General features: G+C 43.8%; 1 protein-coding gene across 1 annotated transcript in view; it reads left to right on the top strand.

Annotated features, from left to right (window-relative positions):
* The first annotated feature begins 304 nt into the window (after positions 1 to 304).
* Positions 305 to 21,305, top strand: part of LOC112257941 (fatty acid desaturase 6-like) — a 43,613-nt gene continuing 22,612 nt past the window's right edge. The window contains exons 1-3 of the mRNA XM_024431894.2: positions 305 to 934; positions 11,241 to 11,407; positions 12,059 to 12,239. Coding sequence (XP_024287662.1) covers positions 613 to 934; positions 11,241 to 11,407; positions 12,059 to 12,239 — 670 coding nt within the window. The 5' untranslated portion in view covers positions 305 to 612. The remainder of the gene's footprint in view (positions 935 to 11,240; positions 11,408 to 12,058; positions 12,240 to 21,305) is intronic.

Genomic DNA, 21,305 nt, shown 5'->3' with positions numbered 1-21,305 from the left:
TCCTATTTCATCTACCTCATTAAGAGCACTGCAGCCAACATGGCACCTGGCCCGCCCAAAACTCTGGCAAACAGCCCATTAAAACACTTGTCTACTCTTTCTTTCTTTCTTTCTTTCTGAATTTACCCACCCCTCTTTAGTGTGTATCTCTCCCTTAGCAACAAGAAATAACTGACACAGTGAGTACTAAGCCGGGGCTGCAAATCCTCTCCTGACTTAGACCCCCTTTCCCCGCACTCCTCCTCCTTCCCCCACTCCTCCTTTCCCAGGACCTCTGCCAAGGTTACAACAGTGATGGGAGAAGTGAGGGGAAACAAGGACAGCAGGGGAGGGACATGAGGTATGCATGAGAGGCTCCATTGAGGAGAGAGAGACAGATCAGCAGAATTGCTTCTCCAGCTGAGCAACTGGATAAAACTGCCAATAAAACTTTGCACCCTGCCATGCTAACATCAGTCCAGACCCTTTGTGTTCAGGGTACAATGTGCAGGCTGATTTCCTCAGAGTCTGGACGCTGCCTATGAGTCTGTCCGTACAGCCGCTGGACACACCGAGCAGTCACTTTTATTTTAGTTTGTTGTCGGTCAGGAGGGAGGCACAAAAGGAGCTGACATGCAGAATGTACCAAAGGAGTGGAGGGAAGAACAGAGCGTGGGAGGAGGAAGAGACAAAGATGTTAAACCGTGGAAGGGTAGAGAGGCCTTGTTCCAAAAGAACACCGGTAACTCCAAACAGGACATGTCCACAGGCAAAGAGAAGAAGAATGGAGAGATGATGAACGGAGGGGGAAAGGGGATGGAGGGGACGGATAAAGAGTCGCTGATGATGGAGCTGACCCGTCTGGTTCAGAAGACAGTGAAGGAGAGTAGTTGGTGGGAGCGGAGAGGCATCGACATCACTATCCTGGCCCTCTCCTTTCTCCTGCTACCCCCAGGTAATCTATACACCCGTCTTACACACTTCATACACCCATATCACACACTTCATAAACCCGCCTCAAACACTTCATACACCCATATCATACACTTCATAAACCCGCCTCACACACTTCATAAACTCGTCTCACACACACTTCATAAACTCGTCTCACACACTTCATACACCCGTCTCACACACTTCATACACACGTTTCACACACCTTATAGTCCTTATCAAGGCCAACATATGGTATGCTATTACATGTTTATATAGTGTAGGTTTACCACATTCAGTTCATCCTACCTCCAGGTAAGACATCTACCTGAACACCACAATACATACACCTGTCTCACACTTTATAGTGGTCCTCTGTAGCTCAGATGGTAGAGCTTGGCGCTGGCAACGCCAGAATCACGGGTTTCAATTGTCGCTGAGGCCGCCCATTTGAAAAATATATGCATGACTAAGTCGCTTTCAATAAAAGTGTCTGGTAAATGGCATAATAGTATTATAATATGTTGTTTTAAAGTTAGGTAATACAGTATATATGTTATTATATGTTTATAAAGTGAGGTTTTAACACATTCAGTTCACCCTAACCCCAGGTAAGACACCTGTCTAACAACGGCAAAATTGGTTGAAATTAGGTCTTTTCAACCAGTTTCTCTCACTGGGTATTAGCCTGGTTAAACCAGTTTTCTCACTGGGTATTAGCCTGGTTAAACCAGTTTTCTCACTGGGTATTAGCCTGGTTAAACCAGTTTTCTCACTGGGTATTAGCCTGGTTAAACCAGTTTTCTCACTGGGTATTAGCCTGGTTAAACCAGTTTTCTCACTGGGTATTAGCCTGGTTAAACCAGTTTTCTCACTGGGTATTAGCCTGGTTAAACCTGTTTTCTCACTGGGTATTAACCTGGTTAAACCAGTTTCTCACTTGGCATTAGCCTGGTTAAACCAATTTCTCACTGGGGATTAGCCTGGTTAAACCAGTTTCTCACTGGGGATTAGCCTGGTTAAACCAGTCTTTCTCACTTGGTATTAGCCTGGTTAAACCAGTTTTTCTCACTTGGTATTAGCCTGGTTAAAACCGTTTTTCTCACTGGGTATTAGCCTGGTTAAACCAGTCTTTCTCACTTGGTATTAGCCTGGTTAAACCAGTATTTCTCACTGGGTATTAGCCTGGTTAAACCAGTATTTCTCACTGGGTATTAGCCTGGTTAAACCAGATTGAACGATGGGATCAATAATGAGAGCAGGATTCAGTCTGAAGAATATGTTTGTATAGCTTTACCACATAACGTGTAACATGCAGATTTGTTCTAAATACACAGGACATTATGTTATTAATCCATTGTGCCAGTATTAGATCTTGAGCACTAACCTGGAACTTGATGTTGAGACAGGGACAGAGCAGAAATACACATGTTCTAATGTATAAGTAGACTAGTACATGGCCTCAATTAAATACTGATTTCAACAAGGCTGCACACACACCACACACATGCTGGATGTCTGATACTCCCTTGTCCTATCTGAGTCTGTGACCTCTTTCTAGGTCAGTGTGACTGGTATGTCACCAGAGGCTATGCTTAATTTGGCAGCTTGTTAACACACCCATCAAGGTTCATTGTTTGATTATCTTTGGAAATCAAAGTCTTTAGATTCTAAATGCTGTTATATTTACGATTAGAAAATTGCTTTACATGTTCTCCAATACCTATTTCAGATTTTTTTATTGAACCTTTATTCATCCAGGAGGTCCCATTGAGATCAGACTACCTATTTAACAATATAGACCTGGACAAGAGGGCAGCTCAATAAAAACACTTAGCTCAAAACACAAAGATCAGCCAGTAAAGGGCCACATTTCTGTTTCTGCTATTTACAATGGCACGTAGCATTTTAGTAGCACTCTTCTCTGTGCTACTAATTCTCTGTCAACACTGGACAGTCCAATACTGCCCTGGGGGTGTATTAATCAAATGTATTTATATAGCCCTTCGTACATCAGCTGATATCTCAAAGTGCTGTACAGAAACCCAGCCTAAAACCCCAAACAGCAAGCAATGCAGGTGTAGAAGCACGGTGGCTAGGAAAAACTCCCTAGAAAGGCCAAAGCCTAGGAAGAAACCTAGAGAGGAACCAGGCTATGTGGGGTGGCCAGTCCTCTTCTGGCTGTGCCGGGTGGAGATTATAACAGAACATGGCCAAGATGTTCAAATGTTCATAAATGACCAGCATGGTCGTATAATAATAAGGCAGAACAGTTGAAACTGGAGCAGCAGCACGGCCAGGTGGACTGGGGACAGCAAGGAGTCATCATGTCAGGTAGTCCTGGGGCATGGTCCTAGGGCTCAGGTCCTCCGAGAGAGAGAGAGAGAGAGAGAGAGAGAGAGAGCGAGAGAGAAAGAGAGAATTAGAGAACGCACACTGAGATTCACACAGGACACCGAATAGGACAGGAGAGGTACTCCAGATATAACAAACTGACCCTAGCCCCCCGACACATTAACTACTGCAGCATAAATACTGGAGGCTGAGACAGGAGGGGTCAGGAGACACTGTGGCCCCATCCGAGGACACCCCCAGACAGGGCCAAACAGGAAGGATATAACCCCACCCACTTTGCCAAAGCACAGCCCCCACACCACTAGAGGGATATCTTCAACCACCAACTTACCATCCTGAGACAAGGCTGAGTATAGCCCACAAAGAACTCCGCCATGGCACAACCCAAGGGGGGGGCGCCATCCCAGACAGGACGACCACAACAGTGAATCAACCCACTCAGGTGACGCACCCCTTCCAGGGACGGCAAGAGAGAGCCCCAGTAAGCCAGTGACTCAGCCCCTGTAATAGGGTTAGAGGCAAAGAATCCCAGTGGGAAGAGGGGAATCGGCCAGGCAGAGACAGCAAGGGCGGTTCGTTGCTCCAGAGCCTTTCCGTTCACCTTCCCACTCCTGGGCCAGACTACACTCAATCATATGACACACTGAAGAGATAAGTCTTCAGTAAGGACTTAAAGGTTGAGACCGAGTTTGCGTCTCTGACATGGGTAGGCAGACCGTTCCATAAAAATGGAGCTCTATAGGAGAAAGCCCTGCCTCCAGCTGTTTGCTTAGAAATTCTAGGGACAATTAGGAGGCCTGCGTCTTGTGACCGTAGCGTACGTGTAGGTATGTACGGCAGGACCAAATCAGAGAGATAGGTAGGAGCAAGCCCATGTAATGCTTTGTAGGTTAGCAGTAAAACCTTGAAATCAGCCCTTGCTTTGACAGGAAGCCAGTGTAGAGAGGCTAGCACTGGAGTAATATGATCAAATTTTTTGGTTCTAGTCAGAATTCGAGCAGCCGTATTTAGTACTAACTGAAGTTTATTTAGTGCTTTATCCGGGTAACCGGAAAGTAGAGCATTGCAGTAGTCTAACCTAGAAGTGACAAAAGCATGGATTAATTTTTCTGCATCATTTTTGGACAGAAAGTTTCTGATTTTTGCAATGTTACGTAGATGGAAAAAAGCTGTCCTTGAAATGGTCTTGATATGTTCTTCAAAAGAGAGATCAGGGTCCAGAGTAACGCCAAGGTCCTTCACAGTTTTATTTGAGACGACTGTACAACCATTAAGATTAATTGTCAGATTCAACAGAAGATCTCTTTGTTTCTTGGGACCTAGAACAAGCATCTCTGTTTTGTCCGAGTTTAAAAGTAGAAAGTTTGCAGCCATCCACTTCCTTATGTCTGAAACACATGCTTCTAGCAAGGGCAATTTTGGGGCTTCACCATGTTTCATTGAAATGTACAGCTGTGTGTCATCCGCATAGCAGTGAAAGTTTACATTATGTTTTCGAATAACATCCCCAAGAGGTAAAATATATAGTGAGAACAATAGTGGTCCTAAAACGGAACCTTGAGGAACACCGAAGTTTACAGTTGATTTGTCAGAGGACAAACCATTCACAGAGACAAACTGATATCTTTCCGACAGATAAGATCTAAACCAGGCCAGAACTTGTCCGTGTAGACCAATTTGGGTTTCCAATCTCTCCAAAAGAATGTGGTGATCGATGGTATCAAAAGCAGCACTAAGGTCTAGGAGCACGAGGACAGATGCAGAGCCTCGGTCCGATGCCATTAAAATGTCATTTACCACCTTCACAAGTGCCGTCTCAGTGCTATGATGGGGTCTAAAACCAGACTGAAGCATTTCGTACACATTGTTTGTCTTCAGGAAGGCAGTAAGTTGCTGCGCAACAGCCTTTTCAAAAATTTTTGAGAGGAATGGAAGATTCGATATAGGCCTATAGTTTTTTATATTTTCTGGGTCAAGGTTTGGCTTTTTCAAGAGAGGCTTTATTACTGCCACTTTTAGTGAGTTTGGTACACATCCGGTGGATAGAGAGCCGTTTATTATGTTCAACATAGGAGGGCCAAGCACAGGAAGCAGCTCTTTCAGTAGTTTAGTTGGAATTGTGTCCAATATGCAGCTTGAAGGTTTAGAGGCCATGATTATTTTCATCATTGTGTCAAGAGATATAGTACTAAAACACTTGAGCGTCTCTCTTGATCCTAGGTCCTGGGAGAGTTGTGCAGACTCAGGACAACTGAGCTTTGAAGGAATACGCAGATTTAAAGAGGAGTCCGTAATTTGCTTTCTAATAATCATAATCTTTTCCTCAAAGTTCATGAATTTATCACTGCTAAAGTGAAAGTCATCCTCTCTTGGGGAATGCTGCTTTTTAGTTAGCTTTGCGACAGTATCAAAAAGGAATTTCGGATTGTTCTTATTTTCTTCAATTAAGTTAGAAAAATAGGATGATCGAGCAGCAGTAAGGGCTCTACGGTACTGCATGGTACTGTCTTTCCAAGCTAGTCGGAAGACTTCCAGTTTGGTGTGGCGCCATTTCCGTTCCAATTTTCTGTATTTTCTGTGTACCAGGGAGCTAGTTTCTTATGAGAAATGTTTTTAGTTTTTAGGGGTGCAACTGCATCTAGGGTATTGCGCAAGGTTAAATTGAGTTCCTCAGTTAGGTGGTTAACTGATTTTTGTCCTCTGGCGTCCTTGGGTAGACAGAGGGAATCTGGAAGGACATCAAGGAATCTTTGTGTTGTCTGTGAATTTATAGCACGACTTTTGATGTTCCTTGGTTGGGGTCTGAGCAGATTATTTGTTGCAATTGCAAACGTAATAAAATAGTGGTCTGATAGTCCAGGATTATGAGGAAAAACATTAAGATCCACAACATTTATTCCATGGGACAAAACTAGGTCCAGCGTATGACTGTGACAGTGAGTGGGTCCAGAGACATGTTGGACAAAACCCACTGAGTCGATGATGGCTCCGAAAGCCTTTTGGAGTGGGTCTGTGGACTTTTCCATGTGAATATTAAAGTCACCAAAGATTAGAATATTATCTGCTATGACTACAAGGTCCGATAGGAATTCAGGGAACTCAGTGAGGAACGCTGTATATGGCCCAGGAGGCCTGTAAACAGTAGCTATAAAAAGGGATTGAGTAGGCTGCATAGATTTCATGACTAGAAGCTCAAAAGACGAAAACGTCTTTTTTTTTTACTGTCAACATGGTGTATTACTGACCTTGTGACTTATTGCCTCCCAATGATGCTCTTCGAAATAGGAGGTGGGGAAAAGTGGAACATTAGCGCCAGACAGATTTTGCCATGTTAGGAATAGATTGGCAATATCACCTAACCAAAGATCCCCCGCTCCAAGAGAGGCATAGTCCAGGTGAAGCCCATTGAGGTTGAATGCATGTGTCATGTATTCCAGAGTGCATGCATGAAGCTACTGCAAATAATACATAGTTGTATCATTTTAGTGTAATTCACTTTGTAGTCTTCTAGGTCCATTATTTAGATATTGTTCCTAGTTCTTTCTCATGTTGGCATGACAACTTTGCAGGAGCAACCTATACCTGTGATGATAACCTGTACCCCTCCCTCACAACATGTACCCCCTCCCATCCCAACACCTCCCAAGTAGCGATCCAGTTACCCTCCTTCATCTGAGCATCTCCTTTCAGTGCTGTAACCCACACCTTGGTATCGCAGTAGGGAGGCGGCCTGGCATGGTCGGGCTCCCAGATAACAGCATTAACTCCAAAGTGTTTAGGTTAGGGTTTGGTTCTGCCGTTAACTACAAATTCTTAAGGTTAGACATTAACTTCAAATAGTTAAGGTAAGAGTAAGGATTTGGGATAGAAACGTTATATCACTGGATTTGAACTTGTGACCTTTGGAATGATTTGCAGATGTTAATGCCCATCTGCCATTCTCGTCCACATCTCCTTAGCAAAACCGAAACCTACTTGAAGATGACAGTGCTCACTGTTGCCCCTAGTGGCCAGTTTCCATGTTATCTCCTGATGTTGTCAGACATGGATCGACGTCAAATACTGATTTGTATCCCGGGTGACCTGGCTGCATAAAACATCCCCTCCCTAGACCAGTGTGGATTAACATACAAACACAGGAAGAGGAGTGAGAAAACCACTGTACTAAAACATGAAGGATTATGGCTGTAAATTAATCCCAGATGTTTTATTTTTTATTTTTTCACCTTTATTTAACCAGGTAGGCTACTTGAGAACAAGTTCTCATTTACAACTGCGACCTGACCAAGATAAAGCAAAGCAGTGCGACACAAACAACAATACAGAGTTACACATGGAATAAACAAACATGCAGTCAATAATACAATAGAAAAGGTTTATATATAGCATGTGCAAATGAGGTAGGATAAGGGAGGTAAGGCAATAAATAGGCCATAGTAGTGAAATAATTACCATATAGCATTAAACACTGGAGTGATAGATGTGCAGAAGATGAGTGTGCAAGTAGAGATACTGGGGTGCATAGGAGCAAAATAAATTAAATAAATAACAATTTGGGGGATGAGGTAGTTGGATGGGCTATTTACAGATGGGCTATGTACAGGTGCTGTGATCTGTGAGCTGCTCTGACAGCTGATGCTCAAAGTTAGTGAGGGAGATATGAGTCTCCAGCTTCAGTGATTTTTGCAGTTTGTTCCCATCATTGGCAGCAGGAAACTGGAAGGAAAGGTGGCCAAAAGAGGAATTGGCTTTGGGGGTGACCAGTGAGATATACCTGCTGGAGCGAGTGCTACGGGTGGGTGCTGCTATGGTGATGAGTGAGCTGAGATAAGGCGGGGCTTTACCTAGCAAAGATTTATAGATGACCTGGAGCCAATGGGTTTGGCAACGAATATGAAGCGAGGGCCAGCCAACGAAAGCATACATGTCGTAGTAGTGGGTCATATACAGTGGGGCAAAAAAGTATTTAGTCAGCCACCAATTATGCAAGTTCTCCCACTTAAACAGATGAGAGAGGCCTGTAATTTTCATCATAGGTACACTTCAACTATGACAGACAAAATTAGAAAAAAAATCCAGAAAATGACATTGTAGGATTTTTATTGAATTTATTTGCAAATTATGGTGGAAAATAAGTATTTGGTCAATAACAAAAGTTTATCTCAATACTTTGTTATATACCCTTTGTTGGCAATGACAGAGGTCAAACGTTTTCTGTAAGTCTTCACAAGTTGTTGCTGGGCAACAGGGACTTTCAACTCCCTCCAAAGATTTTCTATGGGGATGAGATCTGGAGACTGGCTAGGCCACTCCAGGACCTTGAAATGCTTCTTACGAAGCCACTCCTTCGTTGCCCGGGCGGTGTGTTTGGGATCATTGTCATGCTGAAAGACCCAGCCACGTTTCATCTTCAATGTCCTTGCTGATGGTAGGCTTTGTTACTTTGGTCCCAGCTCTCTGCAGGTCATTCACTAGGTTCCCCCGTGTGGTTCTGGGAAATTTGCTCACTGTTCACCGTTCTTGTGATCATTTTGACCCCACGGGGTGAGATCTTGCGTGGAGTCCCAGATCGAGGGAGATTATCAGTGGTCTTGTATGTCTTCCATTTCATAATAATTGCTCCCACAGTTGATTTCTTCAAACCAAGCTGCTTACCTATTGCAGATTCAGTCTTCCCAGCCTGGTGCAGGTCTACAATTTTGTTTCTGGTGTCCTTTGACAGGTCTTTGGTCTTTGCCATAGTGGAGTTTGGAGTGTGACTGTTTGAGGTTGTGGACAGGTGTCTTTTATACTGATAACAAGTTCAAACAGGTGCCATTAATACAGGTAATGAGTGGAGGACAGAGGAGCCTCTTAAAGAAGAAGTTACAGGTCTGTGAGAGCCAGAAATCTTGCTTGTTTGTAGGTAATCAAATACTTGTTTTCCACCATAATTTGCAAATAAATTCATTAAAAATCCTACAATGTGATTTTCTGGATTTTTTTCCCCTCATTTTGTCTGTCATAGATGAAGTGTACCTATGATGAAAATTACAGGCCTCTCTCATCTTTTTAAGTGGGAGAACTTGCACAATTGGTGGCTGACTAAATACTTTTTTGCCCCACTGTATGGGGCTTTGGTGACAAAACGGATGGCACTGTGATAGACTGCATCCAATTTGCTGAGTAGAGTGTTGGAGGCTATTTTGTAAATGACATCGCCGAAGTCGAGGATTGGATAGACAGTTTTACGAGGGTATGTTTTTCAGCATGAGTGAAGGAAGCTTTGTTTTACGAAATAGGAAGCCGATTCTAGATTTAATTTTGCATTGGAGATGCTTAATGTGAGTCTGGAAGGAGAGTTTACTGGACAGACGGGCAGGTGTGGGCAGCGATCGGTTGAAGAGCATGCATTTAGTTTTACTTGCATTGAAGAGCAGTTGGAGGCCACGGAAGGAGAGTTGTATGGCATTGAAGCTCGTCTGGAGGTTAGTTAACACAGTGTCCAAAGAAGGGCCAGAAGTATACAAAATGGTGACATCAGCATAGAGGTGGATCAGAGAATCACCAGCAGCAAGAGCGACATCATTGATGTATACAGAGAAAAGAGTCGGCCCGAGAATTGAACCCTGTGGTACCCCAATAGAGACTGCCAGAGGTCCGGACAACAGGCACTCCGATTTGACACACTGAACACTGTCTAGGAAGTAGTTGGTGAACCAGGCGAGGCAGTCATTTGAGAAACCAAGGTTTCACATAAGAATGTGGTGATTGACAGAGTCGAAAGCCTTGACCAGGTCGATGAATACAGCTGCACAGTATTGTCTCTTGTCGATGGCGGTTATCATATCGTTTAGGACCTTGAGCGTGACTGAGGTGCACCCATGACCAGCTCTGAAACCAGATTGCATAGCGGAGAAGGTACGGATTAGAAATGGTCGGTGATCTGTTTGTTAACTTGGCTTTCGAAGACCTTAGAAAGGCAGAGTAGGATAGATATAGGACTGTAGCAGTTTGGGTCTAGAGTGTCTCCCCCTTTGAAGACGAGGATGACCAGGGCAGCTTTACAATCTGTGGGGATCTCAGATGATACGAAAGAGTTTGAACAGGCTAGTAATAGTAGTAATATGGGCTTGCAACATTTTCAGAGGATAATTTTAGTAAGAGAGGATCCAGATTGTCTAGCCCGGCTGATTTGTAGGGGTCCACATTTTGCAGCTCTTTCAGAACATCAGCTATCTGGATTTGGGTGATGCCGAAACGGGGAAGGCTTGGGGGGTGCAGGGCTGTTGACCCGGGTAGGGGTAGCCAGGTGGAAAGCATGGCCAGCCGTAGAAAAATGCTTATTGAAATTCTCAAGTATCATGGATTTATCGGTGGTGACAGTGTTTCCTAGCCTCAGTCAGTGGGCAGCTGGGAGGAGGTACTCTTATTCTCCATGAATTTTACAGTGTCCCAGAACTTTTTGGAGTTTGTGCTACAGGATGCAAATTTTTGTGTGAAAAAGCTAGCTTTCCTAACTGCCTGTGTATATTGGTTCCTAACTTCCTTGAAAAGTTGCAAATGTCAGTCATCTGGCCAAGCAAGCAAGGTCCAACACAGGAGAAAGATCAGGAACATCCACTTGCTTGACTGCAGAACAGAATGTTCAAGGAACCTGTTCTAGAATGTGTTTCAAATGGCAGGTGTAGAGTAGAGTGGAACATTGTCTATTGTTTGGCAAGACAATTACCATAGGAGTTGGCAAGACCGCACAAACAGATCTGGGACCAGGCAAATGCTAACATATTTATGATAACATATGTATTCTACAGATCTAAGCTACTCTCCATATTGTGGAATATTTGCATTTAGAACAACATGCAAACTTGCTATCCTTTGTTTGACTCCTATTCCCTCCCCTTGCCCTTATCCCTCTCTCCTCATCTCCTTGTTTCCTCAACCCCATCTCCCCCTCTCCTTAACCCCATCTCCCCTCTCCCTCTCTCCTCCAGCATTCCTGCTGCTTGGTTCGTCCCAGGCCCTGGTGTTTGTCCTGGGCATGGTGCTGATGGGCGTGTCCCATGCTGTCATCACCATCAAGGGCACCCATCTGGCAAGTCACGGATCGCTGAGCGAGTCCACTACCTGGGCCGATGTCTGGGCTGTTTTTTTCATAGAGGTAAGAGAGAGATTGAGAGAGAGAGAGTGGATTGTTGAGGGAGGGAGGGAGGGACGGAGAGAGAGAGAGAACTTCCTGTTAGCCAAAGCTTCATCAATGAATTCAGCCACAGTAGCCAAATCAAGCTGGGTTTAATCTCTCTTGAATTTGGGTTACTTTTGTTCATTGACCTAACATTTTATCCTTTCACCAGACATTATATTACAGATGAGGGAGGCAGGTAGCCTAGTGTTTAGGAGCGCTGGGCCAGAAACAAAATGGTTGCTGGATTGATTCCCCTTGACAACCATGTGAAAAATCTGTCAATATACCCCTGAGCTAGGCACTTAACTCCAATTGCCCCTGTAAATCGCTCTGGATAAGAGTGTCTACTAAAATGTAATAACATAACTGCTGGACTTTGTCCTTAATTTGGCCTGTTTTTTCAAGCTATTCATTCAGCTATCAGTCACTTACGTGTCAAGTATCTATGTTCATGACACGCTTGTCTGGATATCGATCCCCATGTCTGTGCCATTCACTTCCATAGTGCTCTATGAAAATATAAACATGTTTGTCTTTGCATTTTCTAGTGTTGTTTCATCACACATCTTGATCACAAGTCTGTCTGTCTGTCTCTGTCTCTGTGTGTGTGTGTGTGTGTGTGTACAGGTGTGTGGGTCTTTCACAGCAAGGGCAGGTGTAACAAGCCACATTAAGATGCACCATGCCCACACCAACGTGATCGGCCTGGGTGACTCCAGCACCTGGAAGATACCCTACCTGCCCCGGGGTGTATACCTGTTCATTGCCCCCCTGGCTGTACCTGTTATCACTCCTCTGGTGGCACTAGGTGAGGCACAGCCAGGGTCTGTGTGTATGTTTTTCCAGGGGTAGTGTCTACCTGTTCGCTATCTAAGACACATAATGCTCTGTCTCTGTTATGTTGCTGTCGTTTTGAAACAGGAACATGTTGATACAGTGCTTTCGGAAAGTATTCAGACCCCTTGACGTTTTCCAATTTTTTTTCAGGTTATCAATCTACAAACAATATCCTATAATGACAAAGCATTTTTTTTGCTAATTTATAAAATAAAAAAAACATAAATGTTACATTTACATAACTATTCAGACCCTTACTCAGTACTTTGTTTGTGCTCCTTTGGCAGCGATTACAGTTTTGAGACTTATTAGGTATGACGCTACAAGCTTGGCAAACCTGTATTTGTTTCTCCCATTCTTTTCAGCAGATCCTCTCAAGCTCAGTCAGGTTGGATAGAGAGTGTTGCTGCACAGCTATTTTCAGGTCTCTCCAGAGATGTATGTTCTCAGGTTCAAGCCTAGGCTCTGACTGGGTCAATCAAGGACATTCATAGACTTGTCCCGAAACCACTCCTGCGTTGTCTTGGCTGTGTACTTAGGGTTGTTGTCCTGTTGGAAGGTGAACCTTGGCCCAGTCTGAGGTCTTGAGCACTCTGGAGCACGTTTTCATCAAGGAACTCTCTGTACTTTGCTCTGTTCATCTTTGCCTCAATCCTGACTAGTTGCCCAGTCCCTGCCGCTGAAAAAAAAACACCCCCACAGCATGATGCTTCCACCTACATGCTTCACCGTAGGGAAGCATTCAGGCCAACGAGTTCAATCTTGGTTTCATCAGACCAGAGAATCTTGTTTCTCATGGTCTGAGAGTCTTTAGTTGCATTTTCCATGCGGGCTGTCATGTGCCTTTTACTGAGGAGCGGTTTCATTCTGGTCACTTTACCATAAAGGCCTGATTGGTGGAGTGCTGCAGAGATGGTTGTCCTTCTGGAAGGTTCCCCCATCTCCACAGAGGAACTCCTCCCTGACCACCTCCCTGACCAAGGCCCTTCTCCCCAGATTGCTCAGTTTGGCAGGGCGGCCAGCTCAAGGAAGAGTCTTGGTGGTTCCAAACTTCTTCCATTTATGAATGATGGAGGCCACTGTTCTTGGGGACCTTCAATGCTACAGATGTTTTTTGGTACCCTTTCCCAGATCTGTGCCTCGACACAAGCCTGTCTCAGAGCTCTACGGACAAGTCCTTCGACCTCATGACTTGGTTTTTGCTCCGACATTCACTGTTAACTATGGGACATTATATAGACAGGTGTGTGCCTTTCCAAATCATGTCCAATAAACTGAATTTACCACAGGTGGACTACAATCAAGTTGTAGAAACATCTCAGGGATGATCAATAGAAACAGGATGCACCCGAGTTCAATTCCGAGTCTCATAGCGACGGGTCTGAATAATTACATAAATAAGGTCTTCTTTTGTTTTTAAGACATTTGCAAAAGTTTCTAAAAACCTGTTTTCGCTTTGTCATTATGGAGTATTGTGTGTAGATTGCTGAGGATGTTTTTATTTAATCATTTTTGAATAAAGCTGTAATGTAACAAAATGTGGAAACAGTCAAGGGGTCTAAATACTTTCTGAAGGTACTGTATGCAGTACATGTGTTTGCGTTAGCTAATCATGTGTACATGGCTGACAAAATAACGTGGTTGTTGTTCAGACGTATGACACTTTCTAATTTGGATTGATATCTTCACTCCAAGCTGTGATGGGTTAACTGTCTGTCGGTGTTCCTCTTTCTTTCTCTCTCTTGTTTCTGTATGTGTTTTTGTTTCTCTGTCTCTTACGAATCCCTTTTGGCCCGACAGTCTAGGGGGGGTGGTAATGAGACCCGTAACATAACTCATGCAAATTATTATTGTGACAAAGTAAAAGTGTGAACGAAATAACCACGACAACAGAAATCTACCGTCAAACTCCAGGTTTATTTACAAACACACGGTATGGGGGGGGGGAAAGCAGGAAAAGGGGCTGAGCTGGACCCAAGGAAAGAAACAATAAATATACAAAAACACCCCTAAGCTAGACTAGCCTACTTTAACAACAGCTAACTAACTAACTAACCAAAAATACAGTGGGTGGTCCGCCCAGTTCTAACTAGTGTATTTAACAAAGTTCACCTACGGGTAGTGTATGCCCATGGGCGACTTGTCTTGGTTTCCCCCTTTTCCTACAGGCATGGCATTTACAGAGAGATTAAGCTCTAGAGCAAACAAATGATGGGGTTTTTAAACCATGGGGAAGGAACTGTGATAGGAGGAGGTGTGTCTTCTGATTGATGATTGATTGTTGTCTGATTGGGGAGGGATGATTTTCACCTGTGAGGGGAGAAGGAGAGAAAAGAAACACACACACAGGACACACACACACAGGATAACTGTATCCGTAACACTCCCACCCTTAAATGAGCAACCCTAGGGGTTGCGACTACAGTATTTCAATGAATACTCACAACAAAGCAACAACCTTGCAAAACATACAACAATTATTACACACGAGACAAAGCATCTGCCAACACATTATCTGAACCCTTTTTGTGGCGGATCTCCAAATTATAATTTTGTACAATCAGCGCCCAACGCATAAGGCGCTGGTTCTGGTTGTACATTCGGTGGAGAAAAACTAAGGGGTTATGGTCAGTATACACAATCACTGGTAGGGCACTGGAACCAATGTATACTTCAAAGTATTGCAGAGCCAACAACAAAGCAAGAGCTTCTTGTTCTATTGTCGCATAGTTTGACATTTATTAAATTTACGGGAAAAATAACAAACGGGATGATCCACTCCACTCTTGTCCTGCTGCAGTAGAACAGCACCAGCACCTCTGGCACTAGCATCTACCTCAAGTTTGAACGGTTGTTCAAAATCTGGAGCAGCAAGTACAGGTGTACTACATAAGAGTGCTTTCGCTGATTCAAAAGCTCTCTTACAATCAGGGGACCACACAAATGATCTAGCCGGACTAAGCAAATCGGTCAATGGAGCAACTACCGCAGAGAAATTTTTACAGAAGCTACGGTAGTAGCCAACCATCCCTAAAAGCGGCGTAGCTCTCGTCTGGTGGTAGGTGCAGGGAATGCAGTTATAGCCAAGACCTTGGCATCAACAGGGCGCACCTGTCCATGGCCAACCTCTTTACCGAGATAGGTAACAGTAGCCTTCCCAAACTCGCACTTTGCCAAGTTCAGGGTTAGAGAAGCAGCTGCCAACCGTTCACATACTACCCTTAGCGAGTCAACATGATCTGACCACTCAGACGAATACATCACTAGTTCATCAAGGTATGCACCACAATTAGGAACGCCAGCTAATACGGAGTTAACCAGTCGTTGGAAGGTGGCTGGTGCATTTCGCATCCCAAAAGCCATGACTGAGTACTGTAGGAAGTTGTCTGGGGTCACAAAGGCAGAAATCTCAGAAGCACGTGAAGTTAATGGAACCTGCCAGTAACCTTTTAAGAGGTCTAACTTAGTTACATACTTAGCAGCACCAATAGTGTCGATACAGTCGTCCAGTCTGGGTAACGGGAACGAATCTGGCATTGTGACAGAATTTACCTTTCGATAATCCGTACATAACCTGGACGTACGATCAGGTTTAGGAACCAAAATGCAAGGAGAACTCCAAGGGCTGGAACTTGGCGTAGCCAGGTCATTCTCCAACAAATATTTCACCTCATCCCTCATTATCTTCCACTTGGAAGCGTTGATACGATATGGGTGTTGCTTGATAGGTGTAGCATTTCCAACATTAATGTCATGTTCCAACACATTTGTGCGAGTAGGAACGTCATTAAAGAGACATGGAAAACTGTGTAGTAGCCTCACAATATCATTAGCCTGTCCATCCGTTAAATGAACCAGACCTGACTGGATAGACAGCAGCATTTCTGAGTTGGGCAATCTAACACACTGCTGCTGAGTATTGCGCAACTCCAAGCCATCAACATCATCAATATGACAGTCCACTATCATAGCAGTAGTAGCAGAGACAGCAGTACCTTCCTCTGTTTTTGAACTCTCTAACTGTGTGATGGGTCGGGTGTGGTAAGCTTTCAACATGTTAATGTGACACACACGAGATTGGCGTTGTCTATCAGGAGTTTGAAGCACATAGTCAGTTTCACTTATTTTCTTTTCAATTAAATAAGGACCAGAGAAACGAGCTGACAGTGAAGATCCTGGAACAGGTAATAACACCAGTACTTGGTCACCTGGCTGTAGTGGACGAGAAACAGCCTCTTTATCATAGTGGCTTTTCATGATCCTCTGTGAGGAAGACAGAGCTTCCTTTGCGAGAGCACAAGCTTGGTGTAGGCGCTCACGAAAGCGACTAACGTAGTCCAACACATTCTCATCTCTGGTACACAACTCTTGGGACAAGAACTGTTCTTTAAGGACTTTCATTGGTCCTCTCACTGTGTGACCAAACACCAGTTCAGCCGGGCTGAAACCTAGGGACTCCTGCACAGTTTCACGAGCAGCAAACAAAACTAGAGGAACTCCCTCATCCCAATCTTTCTCAGATTCCAAACAATATTTACATAGCATAGACTTCAGTGTCTGATGCCATCTTTCAAGCGCACCTTGAGACTCTGGGTGATAGGCGCTTGACACACGGTGCGTAATTGAAAAGGATTTTAACACCTGCTTGAAGAGCTTGGATAGGAAATTGGTACCTTGATCGCTTTGTACCACCTTAGGTAACCCGAATGTCGTGAATAATTTTATGAAGGCTTTACTCACTACCGGGGCTGTAATCCTTCTCAGAGGAATGGCCTCGGGGTATCTTGTAGCCATACACATTATCGTTAACAAAAACTGGTTACCCAATTTTGTCTTCGGTAACGGTCCGACACAATCAACCACCACATGCTCGAATGGTTCACCTATGACAGGTATGGGACAAAGAGGAGCGGGAGGAATAACCTGATTTGGTTTTCCTGTTATCTGACGTGTGGCATGTCCGACAGAACTGAGCCACATCTTGTTTTAAACCCGGCCAAAAGAAATGTCGAAGGATCCGATCATAAGTTTTTGTGATTCCTAAATGACCAGACCACTGGTGATCATGAGCAAGGGATAACACATTTTGTCGAAAGGCTGTAGGAATCACTATTTGGTAAACAGCATTCCAATCTCCATCCGCTTCAACATGGGATTTCCATTTACGCATGAGGAGATTACCATCAATGAAGTAAGCCATATTCTTCTTCTTATCTTCCAATGAGACAACACTAGAAAAACATTTAGCAAGCTGGTTGTCAACCTTTTGGTTAGCAATCAGCTGCTCACGAGTGACTGGTAACTGTATTGCCTCAGCAATAAGTTCAACGTTCTTTGATTCTTTCCTGGGCTGTTTGTCAGAGGTGTTCAGCTTCTCAGAGGTATCACACAATCCATCTTCTTGATCAACCTCTTTGAACAGAACAGTGTTCAACAAATCTATCACATCACCCTCTTGTAGTGCCTGAGCACGAGTGACAGCACAAGCGGGGAACACATGTGGATAACTCTGTGTCAGCTCATTCGAGAGAGAGTGGTCACTTTTATCCAATACTTCCAATACGGGTACTACGTTTCCTCCGGCAATATCGTTACCCATTATAAAGGTCACACCTTTCACTGGCAACATAGGACGTACCCCCACTCTGAATATTCCACTGATTAACTCAGAGTGTACTTTCACAAAGTGCAATGGCACTGGGACAAAACCCATTTCAATACCCTGCACTAACACACTGGAACCACAGTATGTATCGTCAGATAAGGGCAACACATCAGACAATATAAACGACTGCGCCGCACCAGTATCTCAAAGGATTTTAACCGGTCGCTGAGACGCTTCGTCATTCGTTAGGGACACAAACCCCTCAAAAATGAATGGTTCATAACTGCGGTCGGGGACTGAGACTTTCAAACTACAGTTGCCCTGCCCTCAACCGTACGAATTAGAGCAACACCTGTTGGTGGCTTGGCACGAAGAGGCATCCCTTGTTTGCGTTTAAGCAGGAAGCAATCATTGATCATATGTCCTACTTTATGACAATAGAAACAGGGACGCTCATTCTTCTGGCGTGCTTGATATACTACTGCTGGCCGACTAGGGCTAAAGGTAGGAAACTCAGTGGCTCTACTCTCAGTTTGAGCCGAAAACACACTCTTGTGCGTCAACACAAACTCGTCTGCCAACACAGACGCTTCTGCCAGGGAGGATACTTTCTGTTCGTTTAGGTAAACTACAATGCGTTCGGGTAAGCAATTTTTAAACTCTTCCAACAAGATTAACTCCCGGAGAGAGTTCAAATCAGTTACCTTACTAGCAGCATGCCATTTATCAAACAGATTTCCCTTGTCTCTAGCAAATTCCACATAAGTCTTACTAGAAGACTTTCTATGAGACCTAAATCTCTGTCGGTATGCCTCAGGCACAAGCTCATAGGCACGAAGAACAGTAGCTTTGACCACTTCATAATTCAAACTGTCCTCTAGAGGTAGCGCTGACAAAACCTATTGGGCTTTACCAGTTAATTTACACTGAAGTAATAGACACCATACCTCTTCAGGCCATTTCAATGCTACGGCTATACGCTCAAATACACAAAAATAGGAGTCAACCTCTGACTCTCTGAACAAAGGTACTAAGGCAATCTGCCTACTAATGTCAAACGTGTTTGAGGACACAGCAGGTGAGGACGGCTCACAAACAGGCACAGTAGGAACGAAGGCTAGCCTTGCGGTCTCTGCCTCCAGTTCCATCTGGCACATTTTGAACTCCAACTGCCTTTGTTCTCGTTCTTTTTCTGCCTCAATTTTACACATCTCCAACTGGAGAGTCTCACCTAATTTGGGCTCTCTCTTCCACCTCCAGTTGGAACTGTGCTAAACGGACATCCCTCCTGGCATCACCATTTGACAGTGGGGAGAGTGGATCAAAACGGGACAATGTGGCTGGTGTTTTAGCCTCTCCCTCATTATCAGACACCAATGGGCTTACAGGAGCAGCAACATCCCCTACAGGGGTAGTAGACTCAGGCAGCGGTAACACAAGCACCTGCTCTTCCAACAATACATTTAATACTAGCTGTTTAACCTCCGCCTTAACTAAACTCTGCGGAATCGATACTGAATACTGGTCAGCCAAGGTCATTAAATCAACTCTACGACATTTGTCAAAAACCTCCCACGAAGGGTTATCCAAAAAGGATTTCAAATCAAAAGTAGTCATTTTACACTACTCCACAAGTGCCAAAGAAAATAGCAAACACTAATGCTACTTCAGCTATGACGCTCAACACTGAACTATACCACTACAACAATCTACATGAGCGGCATGGGTGTCAGTTATGACAAATCCCGGATGAGCCCCCACTTATGTTACGAATCTCTTTTGGCCCAACAGTCTAGGGGGGGATGGTAATGAGACCCGTAACACAACTCATGCAAATTATTATTGTGACAAAGTAAAAGTGTGAACGAAATAACCACGACAACAGAAATCTACCGTCAAACTCCAGGTTTATTTACAAACACACGGTATGGGGGGGGAGCAGGAAAAGGGGCTGAGCTGGACCCAAGGAAAGAAACAATAAATATACAAAAACACCCCTAAGCTAGACTAACCTACTTTAACAACAGCTAACTAACTAACCAAAAATACAGTGGGTGGTCCGCCCAGTTCTAACTAGTGTATTTAACAAAGTTCACCTACGGGTAGTGTATGCCCATGGGCGACTTGTCTTGGTTTCCCCCTTTTCCCACCAGCAACAAACAAACACCATAACCAAAAACAATACTCACAGGTGATGACAAAGTGATTTGGAGGTGCTCAAACAAAAGAGAGGTTAAGACACAAAGCGAGAGTGAAACACAGAGACCTACAGGCATGGCATTTACAGAGAGATTGAGCTCTAGAGCAAACAAATGATGGGGTTTTTAAACCATGGGGAAGGAACTGTGATAGGGTAGGAAATAGGAGGAGGTGTGTCTTCTGATTGATGATTGATTGTTGTCTGATTGGGGAGTGATGATTTTCACCTGTGAGGGGAGAAGGAGAGAAAAGAAACACACACACAGGATACACACACACACAGGATAACTGTATCCGTAACACTGTCCCTGTCCATAACTGTATCTTACTGCACTGTAAAAAATTACTCTCAGGATCGTCTTTAAAAATACTTCCAACTGGTTTCAAATAAATTAGTTCGGTTTTCTCAATTGAAAGCAAATATATGATTCAACACCAAATGTTATATTTGATTATTAACAAACCTACAGGTAAATTACAAAACAAATGAAACATTTATGTTGGAATACCAACATAAAGTGTTTTAATAGGGCATTGGGCCACCACGAACCAGACCAGCTTCTATATTCCTTAGCATACTGTAGATTCTACAAGACTCTGAAACTTTATTATAGGGATGCAGCACTATTCTTCCACATAGAAATCATTTGGTGTTTTGTTGATGGTGTTGGAAAACGCTGTCTCAGGCACCGCTCCAGAATCTCCCATAAGTAGTGATGTTACGTTTTATACTGGAGCTCCGAGGCCTACATCGAAATCGCTAACGCCTCGATCACACCTACAAGGTCATTGTGCAAAATGGTACGCAGCCTTATCTGAATATGTGTGCAACAAAAGCTAAACATTCACCTTCTGCTGCCGTTTTTGTCAAGCTGTCTTCACATACAATTTGTTTGATAAATCCAACACATGCAGCACACAGAACCAGTAGCGGGGCGTGGGTAAAATCACTGGGGAAGCCAAGGCAGAAAAAAACATGTGTTGTGATAATTGTGTTGTTTGCTCTATAAACGGTTAGTTCATATGAATTGCAACCGTGACATATGCCTAAGGCCTAGACAATAAGAAGACCGTGGCAGAATACAATTAACTACACATTTGTTTCATCACAAAACCGGAGAGCAACATCTGTCCGGTGAAGTCCACAAAGCATATTGCATGTAAGAAACAGTTACATGACCTACAGCATGGTCAAGAAAGTTAATGTTTCCAACATGTTCAGACTATTAAACA

Source organism: Oncorhynchus tshawytscha, linkage group LG01, assembly GCF_018296145.1.
Source record: "Oncorhynchus tshawytscha isolate Ot180627B linkage group LG01, Otsh_v2.0, whole genome shotgun sequence".
Classification (NCBI taxonomy): domain Eukaryota; kingdom Metazoa; phylum Chordata; class Actinopteri; order Salmoniformes; family Salmonidae; genus Oncorhynchus; species Oncorhynchus tshawytscha.
Note: the sequence above shows the minus strand (reverse complement) of the source record. Positions and strands in the feature narration are given on the sequence as shown.